The sequence below is a fragment of the Rhinolophus sinicus genome, linkage group LG05 (assembly GCF_036562045.2).
Source record: "Rhinolophus sinicus isolate RSC01 linkage group LG05, ASM3656204v1, whole genome shotgun sequence".
Lineage (NCBI taxonomy): Eukaryota > Metazoa > Chordata > Mammalia > Chiroptera > Rhinolophidae > Rhinolophus > Rhinolophus sinicus.
This window is the reverse complement of record NC_133755.1, coordinates 6,401,800-6,421,407: the sequence shown is the minus strand read 5'-3', so window position 1 is coordinate 6,421,407 and position 19,608 is coordinate 6,401,800. Positions and strand designations below refer to the sequence as shown.

Genomic DNA, 19,608 nt, shown 5'->3' with positions numbered 1-19,608 from the left:
TTCTGACTGGTTTTAATCAATTTAATTATATGCTTTGCTACAGTTTTCTTTATGTTTCTTGTTTTCGGCTTTGGTTGAGCCTCTTGATCTGTAGTTTTCAGTTTTCATCAAATATAGATAATTTTGGGCCCTTATTTTTTCACATATCTTTTTTCTATTTATCCCCTCCACCCCGTTGACTCTAATTACATATATATTAGGTTGCTTCATGTTGGATCACAACTTAGCTGATAGTTTATTTGTATTTTTGGTCTTTTTCCCTCTGTGTTTCATTTTAGATTATTGCTATTGCTGTATCTTCAAGTTGCCTTGTCTTCTGCAATTTCTAGTTTCCTGTTACCCCGTCAAATGTATTTTTCATCTCAACGCATGTTACTTTTTTATTTCTATATTTAAAATTTTTGTTCTTTCATATATATGTGTGTCTCTACTTAACATTTTCAGAATTTTCTGAACCTCTTTTTTATTTATTGTGGTAAAATATATATAACATGAAGTTTGCCATTCTATCTACTTTCAAGTGTACAATTCAGTGACACTAAGTACATTCACAGTATTGTGCAACCATCACTACAATCTACTTCCAAAACTTTCTATCACCTGAAACAAACTCTGTGACCATTAAGCCATAATAACTCCCCATCCCCCCCTTACCACCAGTTGCTGGTAACCTCTATTGTATTTTCTGTCTCTCAATTTGCATTATTTCTCTGTTCATAGTATACTTTGATATATCTCATTCTAGCTATGTCATATAAGTGGAATCATACAATATTTATTCTTTTGTGTATGACTTATTTTGCTTACACTGATTTCAAGGTTCATCCATGTTGTGGAATATATCAGTACTTCATTCCTTTTTATATCCTGTGGCATTTTGAACATAATGAATACAGGCATCACAACTGTTTTGATGCTCTCCTTATTTATATCATGTGTCATTTCCTGTTCAGTTTCAATTGATTTCTTATTTGTTGAATTTTTGTGTTTCTGGATTTATATGGTAATTTTTCATTGGCCCTCAGATATCACTAATTTTACCTTTTTGGGTGCTAGATATTTCTGTATACTGATAGCCTTGAACTTTGTTCTAGGATGTGGTTGTGTTTTTGAAAACAGTTTGATCCTGTTTGCAAGTAAAGAACAGTGGTTAATCTAGGGCTAATTTTTTTCCATGTTACTGAGCTAAACTCTTGCATGATCTACCTCAAGCCCCTTGAGGTTTTACACTCTGGTTAGTATGGCAGGGACTATTTTTGACCCTGTGTCAGTTCCAGGGCTTGTTCTAATCCTTTCTGGTGTTTTTCCCCCTTGTTTTTGGGATATTTTATATATATATATATATATATATATATATATATATATATATATATATATATATATATATATATATATATATGCAATGATTAGTGCCTTGCTGAAGATGCTAGGGGGCCCTTCTGCACATCTGTTACGGTTTCTCTTTGTACATCTGTCTCCTCTCTGGTCCTCTGCCCTGTAGCTGTCTTGCCTGTCGGGGTTCCAGCTCTCCTCCCAAGTCTAGGGTGATTGCACATCAGCATAGGTTCCCTCTCCAGGAGTGGTCACCTGGATATTGTCTCAGGTGGTAAATAAGCTGTGACTGTCTTTGGGCTCACTTTGTTTCTTCCCTCTCAGAGATCACTATGTTTCCTTATCTTTCATTTTTATCCAATGTCTTGAAAATTGTTTCACTTATTTTTTTCTGATTGCTTAGTTTAGGTGGAGGTAGGGCAGGTGGGTAAATCCAGTCCGTTACTCCATCTTTGCTGAAAATGGAGCTTGTCGATATTTTAACTTAATCCTCTATACATTAAATAAAAACCCATCAGACTTGAGTAAGACCCATATGAAATAATTTTATTATATGCCATAATTTATGTAGTGTTTATCATAGCATTTAAACATGGTAGAACTGTTTGCTTTTGTTATCCTTATTTCATCAAAGGACATATTGGTGATGTCTTTCTTAAATTTAAATGTTAAATTATTTAAGATGAGCTCTAATCCAGCTAATTACAACTGCACCATGATATAGCGCTAGTAAAGGAATTTGGTAGTGGTTAAGAATATTGGAAAAGTAGATACATTATGACAGAGACTCCTACTGGCCCAGGTGTCTGTTGTATTCTACTTGTACTAGAAGAACCCCTGGGATTTAGTTGCTTTGAACTGACTGGAACACACACACACACACACACAATTTTTTTAAAGCAGTTTTTGATACTGTGTGTGATTGGCCTTGCTACGTGAGTAAGTTGTGGCTTATGGATTGTGAACTTTGAGTAGCATCCAGGAAGACTCCTGGTAGGAAACTTAAGTATATGTATCCTTTTCTTGTCATTGCTTTTTAATGGCTGGTGTTGGTGCTAGCTGTCCTGAGTCATGACGTGGAAGTAGTGTATTCAGGTCGATGGTAACAAAGCTGAGGAGCCTGGGTCCCTAATGATCATTGGAGCTACTATGTGGATCCTTAACTGTTTTGAGGCAGGTATGTGAGGGACAGTTTCTGTTTCTTGCAGCTAAACCTAATTCAAACTGAGATACTTAACATTTATCATCATTTTTTGAATATTCCCAAGGAAACAAGATGCTTAGAATATTGCATAGCAAAGGGCAACTTGTTTGGGTTTTTAAAAAAGCTTTTAAAAATTAATGGTTACCCTTTGTTAGAGTTCTTTTTATATATGTGCCTTGTGTTTTATAGGCATCATTTTAATTCTTTCATGTCTTTTTTGTAACAATCCTGCAGTGTTACATTATTTTTTTCTGTTTACTGATGTTGTTGAGGTTAAGAGAAGTTATATAACTTGGTTGTGGTGGTAGAATTCATGTTCTATTTCAAGTCTTCCTGACTCCGAATCACACACTTTTTTCACTAAGCCATGACTTTTCTAATGCCTTTGCATTAAATCTTTATTTCTGAGACACCTCTGGTTGTTAAATTAATCTCTTTTACTTAGTAGGGAGCACCCTGTACAAGTAACGGAATTGTTTTAGGGCACTTATTTTTTTTTGTTTATTAAAGAAGAATGAGAAGTTAAAATATACTTTCCCGAATCTGCAAAGTTGAAAACCACCATAAATCCTAGACCACGGTAATTCATCCTTACGGTTTGTACCACAGATGATAGTTATTCGGAAGGCCTCAGCCTGGCCTGCGCGCCAGTGCTAGTGTCCGTCATCAATGAAAGGTTTAGTTTTAGGTTAGTTTTAAATTAACTTAGGATCTGAGGAAAACAGCTTGACTCTTCCAGTCTGTTCTGTTTCTCTTAATTCATTGAGAAATTTTGATGTATTTTTGGTTTTCATTATTTTGTTTTAGCCAATTCTTACTATTCTGTAATGACATAATAGCAGTCACAGGACAAACGTCACATCCTAGGAGCATACGAGTGCCGAGAATTACTTAAAACACATATCACATAAAACATTTACTTCTTAAAGAAATTTATTATAATCTCTTTCGGCAAAGTAATTGTAAAGCCTGGGTGTTTTAGAACCCGTTTTACCTGTTGTCTCTTAAGTGAAATGAAGACTGATTGCATACCTGAAAGAAATTCACTAGAAGAGACAGATGCCAGAACTATGGAGAATAAGTCCTTGTTTGTGTAACCTTTTACTTTGTTGAGTCCTTCCTTTTATGGAGTACAGGAAATTAAATACTGTGGAAGAATTTGCTATTCCCCGCTGGTCACATGTTCACTATGTTGTAGAATTTCTTAATGCTACTTGTATTATTTTATAAATCTGGCATTACTTTTCTCTTTAGTAATTGACAAAGTATGGATGTAAATTTAACAAGGAAAATCATTTAACATTGGTAATATTATGTATCAAATGTCGTATAAATTCTGGATTTTCTTGGGCTTTAGGACCCATTCATTGCTTCCCCTTTCACCAACCTCTCATACTGGACATATGTAGTATTTTCTTTTCCTCTTCTGCTTTTACAGTACTTAACTACTTTTCCAACTTCTTAAGTTTGACTGCTACAAGTTGAGGGTAGTTGTATTGAGTACTTTTAAGAGAGCTGTCTTAGAATATCAAAATATGCCTCTCCCAATATGGTAGCAGTTAGCTACTCGAGGCTACGTTAATTAAACTGATTAAAATAAAATAAATTCAATTCCTCAGTTGCACTAGCCTTATTTCAAATGCTAAATAGTCACTTGTGGCTGGCGCTATCATATTGGACAGCACAGATACAGAACATCTACTGAGTAACTTAAATGCGGCCAATCAGATCGGAACTGAAGAAGGTACTGGATGCTATTCTTACTGTTATAGATGTATGTCATTTAATAATGTAATCATTGGTTTTAATTTCTAGCAGAGGTTGATTACAAAAGTGGGGTCTTTCATCTCTATCAAGCCTTCCTTACCAGTCTACATTTTGATGAAAACTTCTCACTATATTTTGAGGAAAGTTTCAGAGGTTATTAATACGGTGTTGCCCAGTTAACAGACAGATGGGACTTTGCTCTTTGTTAATTGGCTTGTCAGGAAAAATTATAGATGTGTTTTTAGATGTTTATTGCGTTCCTGATTATAGGAGTAATATATGGTTATTATAGAAAAGTGGAAAATGTACACAGTAAGAAATAAAACCTTATAACCACCCAGAAGATATTCTTACTATTTTGAGTTTTTATTTTGTGCTACATTTTAAATTTAATTTTTTTAAACCATTGGAAATGTGCTTCATATTCAATTTTGCCCTTAATGTGGTAGCATAAGGATTTCCTTCCCAGTGATCTTGCTAATTTTTTTCTTTAACTTTTAAACAAATGCACCATAATATTGAATTAAGTGGTTTACACCTTAATTTGCTTAACCATTCCCCTGTTGTTGGACATTGTGTTCTGTCTAATGGTGCTCTTCGTTTTATAACACTGATTACAAGGATATGTCTGCAACTTGACTATAATCCTTTTAACAAAATTTTCACCTTTTATAGTAATATTGGCTTTAAGTTTATGTCTTCTGCTAGAGTATAAGCCACTTGAGTTTAAGGACCATGAGTTGATTATCTTAGATCTTACTTTAGAAAATTAGATTGTTCATTTTTATAAGTTTTGCCTGTGGAAGGGAATATGCATGAAATTTTAATAAAAGAATAATTCAGTTTTTTGGGACATATTCCTTGCCTTTAAGGACTATAGTCTCATTTTTAATACACATTTCCCCCTTTTTTATACCTCTTTGCATAGGAGAAAGTTTTTGAATGTGCCATTAAGGAGATGAATAATTTCTCAAGGACATCCATATTTGAGTACCATATTTGCCTAGCTTTTTTCCCATGCCACCATATGGTTTAGTTATTTGAAGAATGTCTTTAGTGGCAAACACAAAACAGTCAATCATGGGTGCAGGGATTCTAGTCAAATTTAATTATGATATGGCTTTGTAACTTTTATAAGTTGGTTTCAGCAATTTTCTAATACAAGGAACCATGAAAAGCAAAATTAATAATATATATAGTTTAATATTTTGTTTTTTAAAACTTACTGGATTTCATGGCATGTAAAATTTGGAGGGAATGAGACCTTATTAAATTTATTCATGAAATGTAGTATGCTATCTGTTGAAATTTATATTGGTGCCAGCAAATATAGTCCTAAACTATTAATATGATATGTTAAATATACTTAACAGTACTGTGTTTCAGTGAATAATAGTAACTAAAAAGCTAGTATGTGCAAAGTCTGAATCACTTCCTTTACAGAACATGTAGACAAAGCACATGTGTCAATCATAATTGGTATAAAGAGAGCAGCAAATCGAAAAACATTAGTGGTAATGTTTTTAATTGCTACATTGGACTATGAGGAAAGCATTACTGTTATTCTGAAATGAAAGTTACTGACTGAATGGTTTGCTATCCATTTTTTATATCATGTTTTATTCATTCAACAACATACCCTTTTCATATTTCTATATTACTACATTTAAATCTATTCATTCTTAGTCGCTCTGTAGTATTCCATTGGATATATTATAAATTATTTACCCATTACCCCTACTGGGGACTTTTGAGTCATATTAGTTACTTACATATCTAGGTAACAAAGGATTTTCTTACACATATGTATTTATATATTTATGCAGGTTCTAGGAAAAGGCTAGAATTTATTTTTTGTTATTTCCCACATTTCAATTAGTGTTACATATTTTCACAATAAAAACAAAATATAACTTTGGGATTATAATAAAAAACTTTCTTTAAAATGTTGGTTAAATATTTGACGGGAAAAAATGAGGTTATTTTTTCACTTCATAACATGTACCAAAATAAACTCCAAATAGTCAAAAGGGATAAAGGCATAATGAAAAACGATAAACAAAATGAAGTTATGCAAATGCCATCTGATCTAAACATAATTAATATGACATAAAGAAAAGCATCATAGTTTATATTTGCTGAAAGCAAACAAAACTAAGAGAAAGTTAAAAGACATACTGAGAAAATCTGTATGTCCAAAAAGACAGATAATACCTTTTAAGGAAATGAATAATTTCTGAAAGACATCCATATTTGAGCCTCATATTTGCCTGGCTTTATCCAATGCCACAATATTTTTAATATAAAGAGGTTATATAAATTCATACAACCTCAGATATCAGTTGAAAAATGTTTTAAAGCATTTAGACAATTCACTAATCTGTCTATAGAATCTTAATGTGTATCTTATTTTTATGTTTTAGAATTTTCATTTGATTATTTGATAAAATTTCAGGTTCTCCACTGAAATTCTCCATCTTGCTATCTTGAACATATTAATAGTGGTGATTTTGAAGTTTGTCTTAAATTTCTGGATTTCCTATAGATGTGATTAAAAAAAAATTTGTTGTCTCTTGGTTTTATGATATTCTAGTGTTATTTTTCTGGTATGACTGCTAATGTTTGATTGCTGAACATTGTATATGAAAAACTGCTTAGATAATTAGGTAATATTATCTTTCCTCAAAGAGGATTTATGTTTTCTTCTGTCAGCTAGTTAGGATTGAGGTATATACCTTCATCTATTCAGAGATTGAACTGATTTAGGGGCAGATTTTCAGTCTTTTGCAGGTTGGTCTACTTGTCTTGTTTTGTTTCCTTATTCCTAGCATGTAACCCTTTAGTGTACTTAGTTAAAAGCCTGGGCTTTTCCTTTGTGAGGTTCAAAACTCTTATTTCTATATTCCAACGTGGTGAGAGTGCTGGAATCGCTGCGCAGTTTCTCAGCTTCTGAGCTGCATCTCTGTAGTCAACTCGAGGCTCACCAACTTGGGCCCCTGCACTCCCTCCTCCCCACTTTAGGCTCAGTGGTGGGATTGGCTTGCAACAAATTAAGTCTGTTATTGGTGCAGGTAGAAATCTCCCTGTTATATTATCTACAAATTGTTTCTTTTTTTGTGTCCCAGTTTAGTATACCAGACATTGGAATTTTTAGGGGTTTGATACATAATGACTGTTCTCATGCCTCATTTAGAGCCAGTTGAGTATTGGTAAAATCTAGCTAGCATGCAGGCTCAGATCTAGGACAAAATAGGCTCGTTGTTCTGAACAGAGTTAGACTCCTCCAGTAGATAGTTTTCTCTTACACAGGTGGAGTGGGAGGAGATAAGAATTAATGTGGATCATTTATGTGGATCAAAATTCTGGAGAATTAAGTAATTTAGTGTAACTTAAAATAATTGTAAATGGCAGTTGTGATCACGTATAAAACCTATGATTCTTCCTTCAACAGAACTTTCATTTTGATAAATTTTGGCCATAGAGCATGGATTTATACAAAGTTATAATGTTGAGTGTGCTAGAATAGAAAACATTGTTTTGTATTCTCAAGAATAATTACAAAATAGAATATTTTGTGGCGACCATGTTTGCAATATAAAGACTTTTATATAATCTGGTTATTTGCCTTTTAAATTCAGAATTTTTCTCTGAGAGTCAGGGACTTGTGCCCTCAGAATTTTTTTAGTGTTTCATATACCACAATAATGTTGGCAGTATCTTTTATGAAGTCTGAACTGTGTGACTAGGCACACGAAGTACAAGAATCTCCCACTTACAGTTTCTTGATTTGTGATCCCCAACTCCAACTTGAACCTTTTATTTAGTTTTTTAACTGTAAGTAAGACATTACCGTAACTGCCAAACTCATGTTTAGGATTTCCTAAGGGTTGCGGTCAGTGTTAACATCAGGTAACACAAATACAGTTAAGCTGCATACTTTAAAAAAATTCACCAAAGTTTGGGATCAGATTACCATAATGTGCTAAGTTAGAAGGAGGAATTAAACATGCCAGTACTCGCTACAGGAAGATGTACCAAAAAAAGAAGCTATCTGCAGGCTATCTTCATTTGATTTTACTTTACGTAATTAGTTCATCTCATTCATAAAAATCTCAAAGAAAAAATTTTGACATAACTTTTATATTAAATAATTGGTTTCACACTTAGGAATGTTAAGTTACATTTTTGTGTTTTATAGTCTGTTCTTTAATTTTTGTGATTTTGAGTGGGGCGGTGGTTGGTAGGGAGGGTGACTAAAATAGGTTTTCAGGTATGGAGTCCTAATTTGTAATACTATTTCTATTGGAAATTAGAATTTGATTTATAAATTTGGATTTCATTTGCTATCAAAGAACCAGTTAGGTTGTAAAATGGATAGGGGTCATGTGTGTAGCTCAATTAATGATTATCACACCATGTTCACGGATATGTAGGTGTGTACTTACGTACAGGCATACGGTTTTGTGTGTGTTTCATATTTGGAAGCATTGGGTTAGATTCACATGTTTGTTACATAGGAATTTCTTTTAAGATAATGTTGTGTGTCATTTTGGTGATAGTTATGCAAGAAAGGAAGGTCAGCTGTATTATCTGGTGGCATAGGAGAAAAAAAGCATTTATAAAATGAGATGCTACTGATTTGACCATTTCATGTGTAGAGATCGTAAGATCATTTTGCAGAGTTTGGAATTATACTTTTTTCTTAAATATGAACTATTTAGTATGTTTTATAATACTGTAAACTAATTGAGATCATTGTGGTTAGCTTTAATTATAGTCTTGGTAGTTTTTCAAAGAAATGGAGTAGTAAAATATGAGACCTCAGTTATATATGTCCCTTGGTTTCCAGCTCTGACTGTATTTACATACGAGTTTACTGTCATTCTTTTTTCCCTGGAGAAAACTTGCTTTTTCTATATGTCTATATTTCAGTCAAATCTGATACAGCTAATTCGTGTCTGTCAGCATTTGGATACAGTACTGTCCACATGCTGTTGATGGATGTTTTCTTGCTGTATTGGCTTTCTGATGGAAATAGGTTTGCTCACTAAGCTCCTTAGGGCAGAGACATTAGCTCATTCATTTACGCTAGAGACATATTTGTTGAAACGATGTCCCGGAGCTATCAAATTAACAGTGCAGTTCTTTTTACCTGTTTCAGTATTCCCTTACTATGATTGGAAAGTGAACTTTGTAATTGTATCTTAAGTCCTTTGTGTTCCAAGGACTTTGTATACATTCAGTCATTTAATAAATATTTATTTAGCAACTAATAAATATTTATTTAGCAACGACCATGTGCCAAGCCCTGGTTTTGGCCCTGAATTAGGCCCTGGGAATGTAGCAGTGAACAGAACAGATAAAAATTCCCTGCCATCAGTTTACATTTTCATGGGGAGCTGTAAAATAATAAATAATCGAGTTAATTGTATGTAAGATAGTGATTTATGGTAAGGAGAAGAAAAGTAAAACAAAGAGGAAGCTATGACTATATAAGGCGTTCACAGTTTGGATAGTAAGGTATTCCTGAAAAGGTGACTTGTAAGTAAAAGACCTGGCGGAAGTAGGAGAGAGCTAGCCTTATGGATACGTGGATATATGAGCATTTCAGACAGAGGAAAATAGCAAGTCCAAGGGTCCTGAGTCAGGAACATACCTTGGTGTGATGTTATTTAGAAACAAAACAAAACAAAACCCCTCTTTATTTGGAAACAATTTAGAGAGAGACATGGAAAACCATGTGAATGCATGTGGGTTTTCAAGAAGTAGATAGTGAAAGATTATTCAAAGATGTTTATAGGTTGCGTGCAATGATAGGCTTGAGAAGAACAGTTCAGATAGTTTTGTGGGGAGGGGGAGGAAGGAAAACTGGAGTGAGTTTTAAAGAGAATAGGAGGAGAAAAGCAAAAGACAGCATAGACAACCTCTTTCAAGGAATTCCCTATAAAGAGAAAGGGAGAAATGGGATGATAGTTCTATGGGGAGTAGAGTCAAGGGATTTTATTTTTTTAAGGGTAAGAGAAATACCAACATGCCAAAGGTAGTGATAGGTAGAGAGAGACTAGAGATGAGGTGGCAGGAGGGCTGTGGGGGGGCGCAGAGGACCACTGCTATAGTGTTACCTTTCAGTCGGCAAGAGGGGGTATAAAATTTAGTGCAGAGGGGGAGGGGTTGGCTGTAGCTAGGACTATAATAGAATAGCAGGAAAAAGTAGAATGTATGTGTACAGATGCAGGAATATAGACAGATTTGGTGGTGAGAGCTTGTGCAAGTAGTTAATGAGATAAAAAGCCAGGACCTTAGCTGAGAATGATGTTGGGAGAGGAGATTTTTGAGTTTGTGAGAGAGGAGAAAGTTTGAAATCATCCAGGAGAGTGGGAGAGAAAATGGACCAGGGCAATAGGCCAGGATCGCCAGCCGGCCAAGGGCCCCTTGAGCGTGGTTGTGTGCTTTTAGGTCACGCTTAGCTCCAGAGGTGCAAGTACTGAGTAGAAAGAGAATTGGATCTAATCCGTGATGTGGCTTTTCCAGGAGAGTATGATTCAGTGAGAGGAGCAAGAGGGTCAGTGCAGGGCTGTGATTATGACGAGTAACTGGAATGTAAGTTCTCTAAAGAGGCAGCAATGGGGAGGATGAGGGCAGTGAGAAATGATAGGATCTGGATTGAAGGTTCCTGTCGAGTCGAAGATGGTTGGAGTCAAGATGGTTGGAGTCGAGGTGTTAGTGAGAGTGAGTTGGAAAGATGAGAGGGTGGTGGTCAGTACGTAGGGTGTTTAAAAGTGAGGTTATGGAGGTGTTGCAATTACTGCAATTGTAAGGCTAAGGAGAACATGGGAGTGAATGTCCACGGTATTAGAAGGGTGCCTTTCCACTGTTCTCTGCCTCCTTACAAACCGTATGCTGCCCCCCGCCCCCCAGTGCTCTGAAATTCCAGTAAATGTTGCTTTTACCCAAACTCGAACTGGGGTCTTTATAGGAATTTAAAATGGACATGTTTCAGTGAGATATGAAGAACTATAGATAATAAGTAATTTTTTAAAAAAAGTCTAAATTTATTAAGGTGTGTTCTGTGATACCTTAGCTCTTGTTCACTTATATTTTACTATATTTTATTATGAGTTACAAAATGGTATCACAGAAATGTTAGAATTTAATTTAGGAAAAGAAAATAATAAAACCATATAATTCCATCATGCTATCACAATTCTTTTAAGTAGAATTATACATTCGATTTTATGTAATGTGCTTTTCTTTTAACAAATTAATATTTTATATTGCTTCCTACATAGTCTTTTTAACCATCATTTTAATGATGGCTTAATATAGCTCTAACAAGCTTTAGTAAAATTTACTTAGTTTTTCTGTTCAAGATTTTTAAGTCGTTTTGAATTTTTGCTATTGTAAATAGTGTTGCTCCACATGGCTTATGTGTTACATGTAATCTCTCCTAGATTTTAATTAGCTGAAATCAAATTTCAAGCTATGTAAAATTGAAGTAAGATTGAAAACTATTTGGGAACAAAAGAGTTCTTTAATTACAATACAAGTACATTCATAACAAAAGGAGGTACAGTGACTATTACTTTTCAGACTTACCTTTGTTTCATTTGGCTTCCTTTTTTTTAAAAATTTTATTAAATTTATTGGGGTGACAATTGTTAGTAAAATTACATAGATTTCAGGTGTACAATTCTGTATTACATCATCTATATTCATTGTGTATTCATCACCCAGAGTCAGTTCTCCTTCCATCACCATATATTCGATCATTTGGCTTCTTAAATAGTACTTGATTAGTTTGTTAGACTAGCCCTGTGATTTAGGTTTTGTATTACATAGATGTTGAAAATGAAATTTAAAGGTGTAAAATAATTTTATTTATGGAACACATTAAATTAGTGATGAAATGGTTCTTGGTTTCATTTGTTAGTGTCAAAGGTGTGCTGATAGGTTTAGATGTTAAAGTCAAATTTAAAACACCTTTAAACTCTATATCTCTTGAATTACATAATCCTTAAATGCAAAGTTTGTATTTAGTTGATTTTGAAAATAATGGAAGTAATAACATTTATTGAGTGAGCTTATGTAGAGGGACTGTTTGGAGATGAAGCTGAAATTTAACTTCACAACTTGTGGGAAAAGAATTTTTTTATATTTAGGTTCTTGGTGGGTGGAAACCATATGGGCAGACTTCTAGTTAGAAAATAAAAGAGAAAGCTCTGCTAGTTTATTAATAATTATTGAATAATTGACTAGATACAGGTTTGGAGGACAGTTGGTTGTCATTGAGTGGAAATGTGACCCAAGTTATTTTATCTTCTATAAACAAAGCACTAGTAAACAAAGCTTTGTTTGTTTTACTTTCAAAATTTAAAAAATGCTGGAATAACCCTACTGTCAAAGTGGCTTGGCACTCCTCTCTCTCTCTCTCTCTCTCTCTCTCTCTCTCTCTCTCTCTCTCTCTCAACATATTAGACTAGCTACTCAAGCTAAAGTAAAGTTTATCTATATTATGCAAAACATATGCAAGACACTTCCATCCAGTGCTCTTTTATTTCATATTTTCCTAAATAACTTTTGCCCCCTTCAAGTAAAGATGCTTTTTTGTTAGCTGACGGGTTAAATTTAGCTTGTCTTTTAATTTGGCTGACAGATCTTAGACTAATGTACTTAAAAAAATATACTGCAAAATAAGCATAAGGATTTTATGCGACTGGTATTGTAAATGATAGGCGATCAGTTAATATGACTTAGATTATTCTAGGTAAAATAGAAAGTGTACTATAAAAAATAAAGTGGAATCTACTTAAGATTCAGAAGTTTTTCCATGTGTATATAGGTTGGCTTAACAATTTGTATTTTATTTGCTAGTGATGGATTTGTTTGGTCTCACTATTTTAAGTTTTGTATTTGTATTTGGAGTTGTAATAACAGAAGGAGGAAATGTATTACAAATTCATTTAAATAACATTTCCTGGCCACTTATCTGGGCAGCAGAGACACAGAAATATATTTCCTATTCTTTTGTTGTGTTAACTTTAAAACCTGGATGTTGTTTAGTATTCTATTAGAGGAATAACTTTATTAACTTTAACTTCAGTAATGTTTAAAGTATAAACATATCATAAAATTCTAATTCTGTCACTTATAAATTGTGTTGGCTTGGGTGAGTATTTTAACCTCTCTAAACTTCAGTTTCTGTGCCTGCTGATAGGGGGATAATAATAGGACCTTAGTAATAGCACCTGGCTTGTACATTGTTGCGAGGCTTAGAATGCTGACTGCATGTAAAATGCTTTGCACAGCATGTGGCACAAATTAGTCAAGAAACATTCCTATTAATAATAAATACTGTATTGACGTGTATAATTTAGGTACAGTTTTTGATAGATAGACTACAAAGTACAAGCTATCACATAATTTATGGTCAAGTTATTTAGGATCTGTGAATGTGAACTCATAGTAGCATCTTAAATGAGGTTTTTGTTTTGTTTTTAAAATAAAAATATAGCAGTTATAGTTATAGTAAAACAGAAGTAATAAGATGGTAATGAACAGGGATTTGGCAAGATGCCACAGCAGTCTTGATTTTCCTCCCCCTCTACTGACTGGTGCCGCCTTAGTCTCTGAAGATTGTATCCCAGCACTCACTCCTGTAATATGCGTACCCAGTTTTATTGCTTTAAATACTATACTACCCATATGCTGACAACTCATAACTTAATAAAATTTTCAGCTCAAAGATAGTTTATGCTGCATTTAACAATTGAATTTCTAGAAGGGTGTCTTCGTCATTTGCTTATGACTTAGACATTCTAGTTTGGTGAAGACTTTCCAGCCTCCTTCCTTTTTTGGGCGAATGCATTTTATTTGGATATTTAAAAACAATGAGATATTTAGAAGTAGTTTATAGTGAAAGTGAAATTAAATCCAAAACTTCTTCATTCCTTCTTAACAGTTAAAGTCTAAAAATCTGTGCATTCAGGAAAAGTTAGGGAAATAAGCTATTATATATGTATTTTTCCACCATAGTAATTGTAGTTAGGGAAATTGGATGTTGGCTCGTACCTGTTTACCTAGAAAGATAATAGAATAACACACTTTTCTCTCTGCTTTCCTCCTTTGCTAACTTTTCATATATAAGTAAGTTGGTTCTAGTATTGGCGCTGAATCACATTTCTCTGCTAGTAATATTAGAGGTGTGGGAGATCCTAGTAACTGGGCAAGCTCTGGGGGTTTAGCTCAAGATTTGCTTGAAAGCTGTGTCTGACCTAGTTGGTTATGCAGTTTTAAATAAAACTTGGGCGGTAAGATTTTTTTCAGTGTCTTTCTTAGGAGCTAGGATTTTAACTCCAGCCATTGCTTCCCCTGGGGTCAGTCTGCTTTTGGTCCCTTTTGATTCTCAATCGTACTGCTGCAATCTAGTGGATCTTTGTGACTTTAGCCTCTGCTCATTGCTTGGCAGTTTTCTTTCTGGTCCTTGACTATTGTGGTGGCGATGTTTTGTTTTGTTTCAGTGGGGCTATGACTTTTAAATGTTTTCCTGTCCTTTCTATGCATTTGGAAGTGGGGCAAGGGACAAATTAGTGTTAATTTTTTTCATTGCTTTGAAGTTTTGGTTGTAGGCTTTTTAAAAGTTTTATTCTTAAAATTTTTTTTTCTTTATCTCAGTTTTAGTATCACTCTCTAAGAAGAGAATCACAGTGGAAATCACGGATACTGAAAAAACCATCTAACTGCCTAAGGTTTAGATGAAACTGCTTAAGAAGGAAGGCCATAGACAAGCTTTCAATCAAGTCCTGAGCTAACCCAGAGACTGGATTTCAGTATTATTTTCATATACTGAAAATATTAGTATCTTAAAAAAAATCAGAACTTATTTCTTACAAAGTGATATTAAATAGCATATATTTCAAATGTAAATTTACATAAACTTTAATGTACATACAAAATTTTATGTACATAAAGCCTCAAGTATGTATGTAAATTTATATTTATTACTCTGTACATTTTCTTCTAAGTTATTAGCAGATTAAAGTACCATAGTATCATTCAAAAATAAATACTACGTAAAAATAAAACTTAATGAACAAATGAAATAGTATTTATTTGTTCTTTAAAAAATGGTTTAAAAAAAACCCAAAATCTATTAACTATAACTATTTTCAGAATTTTTCCTATTATTTAATTTTTACATAATCCCATCTCTTTATAACTTTTGGGGAGGCTGTGGGTTAAGCAAGGATTCAGTCCTTTTACTGATATCAAGCTATAGTTTTGTTTCAAATAAAGCTTTCTTTTGTCTTCATTATGTATAGCTGGAAGTTTTAATGCAGGTTTTATCATTTCAGTATGAAATGTTCATATTCCATTTATTTGAAAAGTCTCTGAACTAGAGGAAGATCTGAATTCTTGTAGTAGAAGCTTATGCCTTACCAATTTACATTTTTTCTTCCTTTGGAGGTTAATGGAGATATAGAAGAATGCACCTTTCTTTGATTTGAAATTTTAGTACAAAGTATAAATCTGGATATGTTTATAAGTGACTCAGATTTTACATTTTAAACTTGTTAAAATATCAAAATTATACCAATAAAGATATATTGGTATTTTGCTACTTAAATATAGCCTAGTATGGTAAAAATGCTGGAATCCTTGAACAGCAAGTCAGCTGTCCTGGAGAAGGGAATTATGGGCATAGGAAATAGGGAGGGTGTCAAAGTGTGAATTTAATAATCTCAATTTAACTGGAAGTTGGATATTTATTACTTTTAATGTAGTTTTTACTTTCAGTTAAGGAAAATCTAAATTATTGTGTCTACATTAATGATACCAGTGGGATATAAATCATTAATTATGATTAAAAACGTTTCTAGTTTACTCTTAGCACCTCAGCCCCTTTCTCTTATTAAAGAATGTTTTCATAAAATATTGACATTTTTTAAAGAATGAAAATTAAAAATATGAAGTATAACTGAGTGGTAAAACATAGTATGGGTAATTCTCCTAGAATTAGTAAATTAAAAATTCAAGTTACCTTTCTGAATTTTGTATGTAATTTTAGTCACGTTTCCCTCCTACCCAGATCTCCAAAAAATCTCTGTATTACTGTTTTGTTTTCTGCAATCCTCCAGCTTCCTCTTTATTCTTCCAAGCTCCCCCGGTGTTAGTGTGGTCGTTGAGACCAGGGGGATGAGTTAGGTATATTGGACCTCTAAGATGTAAGTGGCATTCTGCTGCGTCATTTCCTCATAGCAGGACTTTCAGCAAGTCTAAGTCACCTAAAGTCTCTAAGTCTTTGTTTGTTTTTAAAGATGAGTATATTTCTTTCTGTCCTCAGAGTTACTTAGGGATGAGACAATATACCTATATGCTGGTGCTTTAGAAATGTGGTTTCCTTCACAAGCATATTCACTGAGTAATTTGAGACTTAGTTTGTTTCTTACTAGTTTTTTTCATCCCTACCAAGTTATATGTATGTGCTTTTTCCTATTTTGTTTATAAATTTAATGCATGCTTATTGTAGAAAGTCTGGAAAATAACAGAAAAAGAAAGAATAGGAATCTGAATAATGTATTAACCTGTTTTCATGTTTTTAGGGGAAATTTAGTTTCAAGGCTGAGTTCCCTGAGGGTAACGATAGTTAGTGTCTTATTTATTTACTGGATTTTCTAGTCTTTGTATGCACTAGGGACAAAATTAATGATTGTTGAATGAATGGGAACTTCCTTTAGTCAGTCTGGGTGTACTTCTTAATGTCAAAAGTTTGGTGAAATTTTACTGGGCATTTGGAGAGAGAAAAGATACCTAACTAGCAAAAATAGTAGTAGATGTATATTTTAAAATGACACTATCTTTTGGCTAAAAGAACAAAGGAAAACACGATAGGATCAATCCTGATAGTCTCTGTCTCTGGCACAAGTTCAGAAACCAGTTAAAGGTGCTGGATATGGAGCCATCACAGTTTCATATCAAAATGGATTGACACTTATTCAGCAAGAGCAACATATGATACAATTTAAAGACTTTTTTTTTTTTGAATGCTTGGAATTGTAAAACTTTCTTCTTCCTCTTTTTATTTTTTGTTAAACAGGATGGCTTAAATTCCTTGGTCCTTGATTTGGATTTTCCTGCTTTGAGGAAAAACAAAAATATAGATAATTTCTTAAATAGATGTAAGTATATGTAAACTTCATATATGATCACATAACTATACTTTGATAAGAGATTTATGCTTGATTAATGTTATTAAAGTTGATAAACTTACTAACTTATTAAACTTAAGTATTTTTTAGATTACTGTTTATTTAAATACTAATATTCTTTATTTTCAAAGCAAATCTGCAGAACCAATTGCAATATATAAAGTAGGTAAAGTTCAAGATTTTGTATAAATTATTAAGACTAGTGGTTTCAGGTTATTTATGGCAGTTCCAAGAGAAATTTTAAGTTAATATTAACAAGTCTAAGACTTAGCTTTACATTATCCAGAAGACTTAATGAACTTTATGTTGTATTAGTATAGATATTAAAGTCTAGTTAATACAAGATAATATGATAACAGTTATTGCCATATATGTGGTCACTTCATATTTGCCAATATTGATATTGCAATGAAGGTGTAAATGAAGTTGAATTCTAAGAATAAAAAATTCTTAAAATAATTAATATGTACTTTATACCAGCACAGTAAGCTCTTTCATTTGGAATTGTCAGAGTTTGGGCTATTTTCCTAATTAAACAAACTTGTCAATAGTTTACCATATCTATAATATGTGATTACTGTTTTTCAAAGAAGTAGGCTACCAAAATGCATTACTAAGATTAGCCTTGCAAGTCATTTGATAGCAGTTTTCTTCCATGATTCAGAACGCACTCCAGGATGGCTTGGGTCATCAGTGTTCAGCTGTCACCTAATTTGCCAAGCCACAGTCAGAAACAGAATAGCATCACTGCTACTTTTTGTTAGTCAGGAGTGTTTGTTTATATATGTGTTAATAAACATAAAGTTTTGGTTCTTTAATGTAAAGTTATTGTGTATCTTATATTTTTAAGTAGAAACCTTTAAGAACTGAGAGATTTAGCTGAAAAATAAGTCCATTTTCTTGAAGTAAAAAAATGTGTTTATAAGTATGGTGATTATTTTAAAATATTGTTTATAAGTATGATGATTAATATTACAAATACAGTGATCTTTTTATCGTAGATGAGAAAATTGTGAAAAAAATCAGAGGTCTCCAGATGAAGGCCGAAGACTATGATGTTGTCAAAGTTATCGGAAGAGGTGCTTTTGGCGAAGTCCAGTTGGTAAGAAAGTGTTTTGTTCTTTTTATTATTATTTTTTGAAGACATAGTTTTGTGAAACATTATCAATAGTCCCTGAGTCGACCTAATTTCTATGCCCAGCCATGCCAGCATTAGCCTTCATGAGCTTGGTCCATTCATCCCATCTCTGAGCCTCAGTGGCTTCATCTACAAAAGGAGGCAGTTATGCTGTGAACACCAGGTCTCTTCTAGCTCTGAAACACTGAGATGTAGAATAAGGCCGACTTGGCTTCACACGTGATTTGCCTAGCAGTTACTATTCCACCAGAACTACCGTGTTTTTATTTAGTATGTTCAGATTGTTTGCTTAATGAGCTGAGATTTATTTAGATATGAGAAAGCCAAGGAAGACATTTTAATAATGGAAAGTAAATACGAAATTTATCTCTGTAGGTCAAAGTGGTACCAACTGAAAATACTATGTTTGCAATAAGTATTTCATTTGTAGCACTAAATGAGGAACTATAGTATAATAATATTTTGATTTTCATCACCTGAGTATAAAACTCCTGTTTTGTCTTTATAGTTAAATTACAGTCAAATTCTGTTTTTCGTTCAACAGTGTTTTACTTTGTGATCATTGTGTACCATCATGGGTTTCTCTAGGAACAAGTGCTTCCAGACTAATGTTTGTCTTTCTCTTTTTCATTCCTTTTCTTTGATAGGTTTATTGAACTTGTAGATCAGGGCAGTGCAAGAGGTGGAATATATGTCTATAATAGAGTTGATAAAGTCTGACATACTTGAGGATGATATGGAGGAATGTCGGTGAATAAGCATATGGGTAGGCAGTTTTATAATTGCATGAATGGTACCTTGGACAGAGATCCCCAGGGACAGGTTCTAGGGTTCTCTCCTCTCTCGTTAAACCTTTTAGTAATAAATTCTATGGAGGCAGCGGTGGCATGCTGAATAATTTTGTAAATGAGTTGCAACTGAAATAGGATGATTTTAGATGATGAGCCAAGATCTAGAAGTCA

At 33.4% G+C, this 19,608-nt stretch overlaps 1 protein-coding gene across 3 annotated transcripts in view; it reads left to right on the top strand.

The window, feature by feature from the left end:
• Nucleotides 1-19,608, top strand: part of ROCK2 (Rho associated coiled-coil containing protein kinase 2) — a 107,178-nt gene that overhangs the window by 28,218 nt on the left and 59,352 nt on the right. For all 3 annotated transcript variants that reach the window (XM_019750016.2, XM_019749858.2, XM_019750089.2), the window contains exons 2-3: nt 17,397-17,478; nt 18,510-18,610. In XM_019750016.2, coding sequence (XP_019605575.1) covers nt 17,397-17,478; nt 18,510-18,610 — 183 coding nt within the window. The remainder of the gene's footprint in view (nt 1-17,396; nt 17,479-18,509; nt 18,611-19,608) is intronic.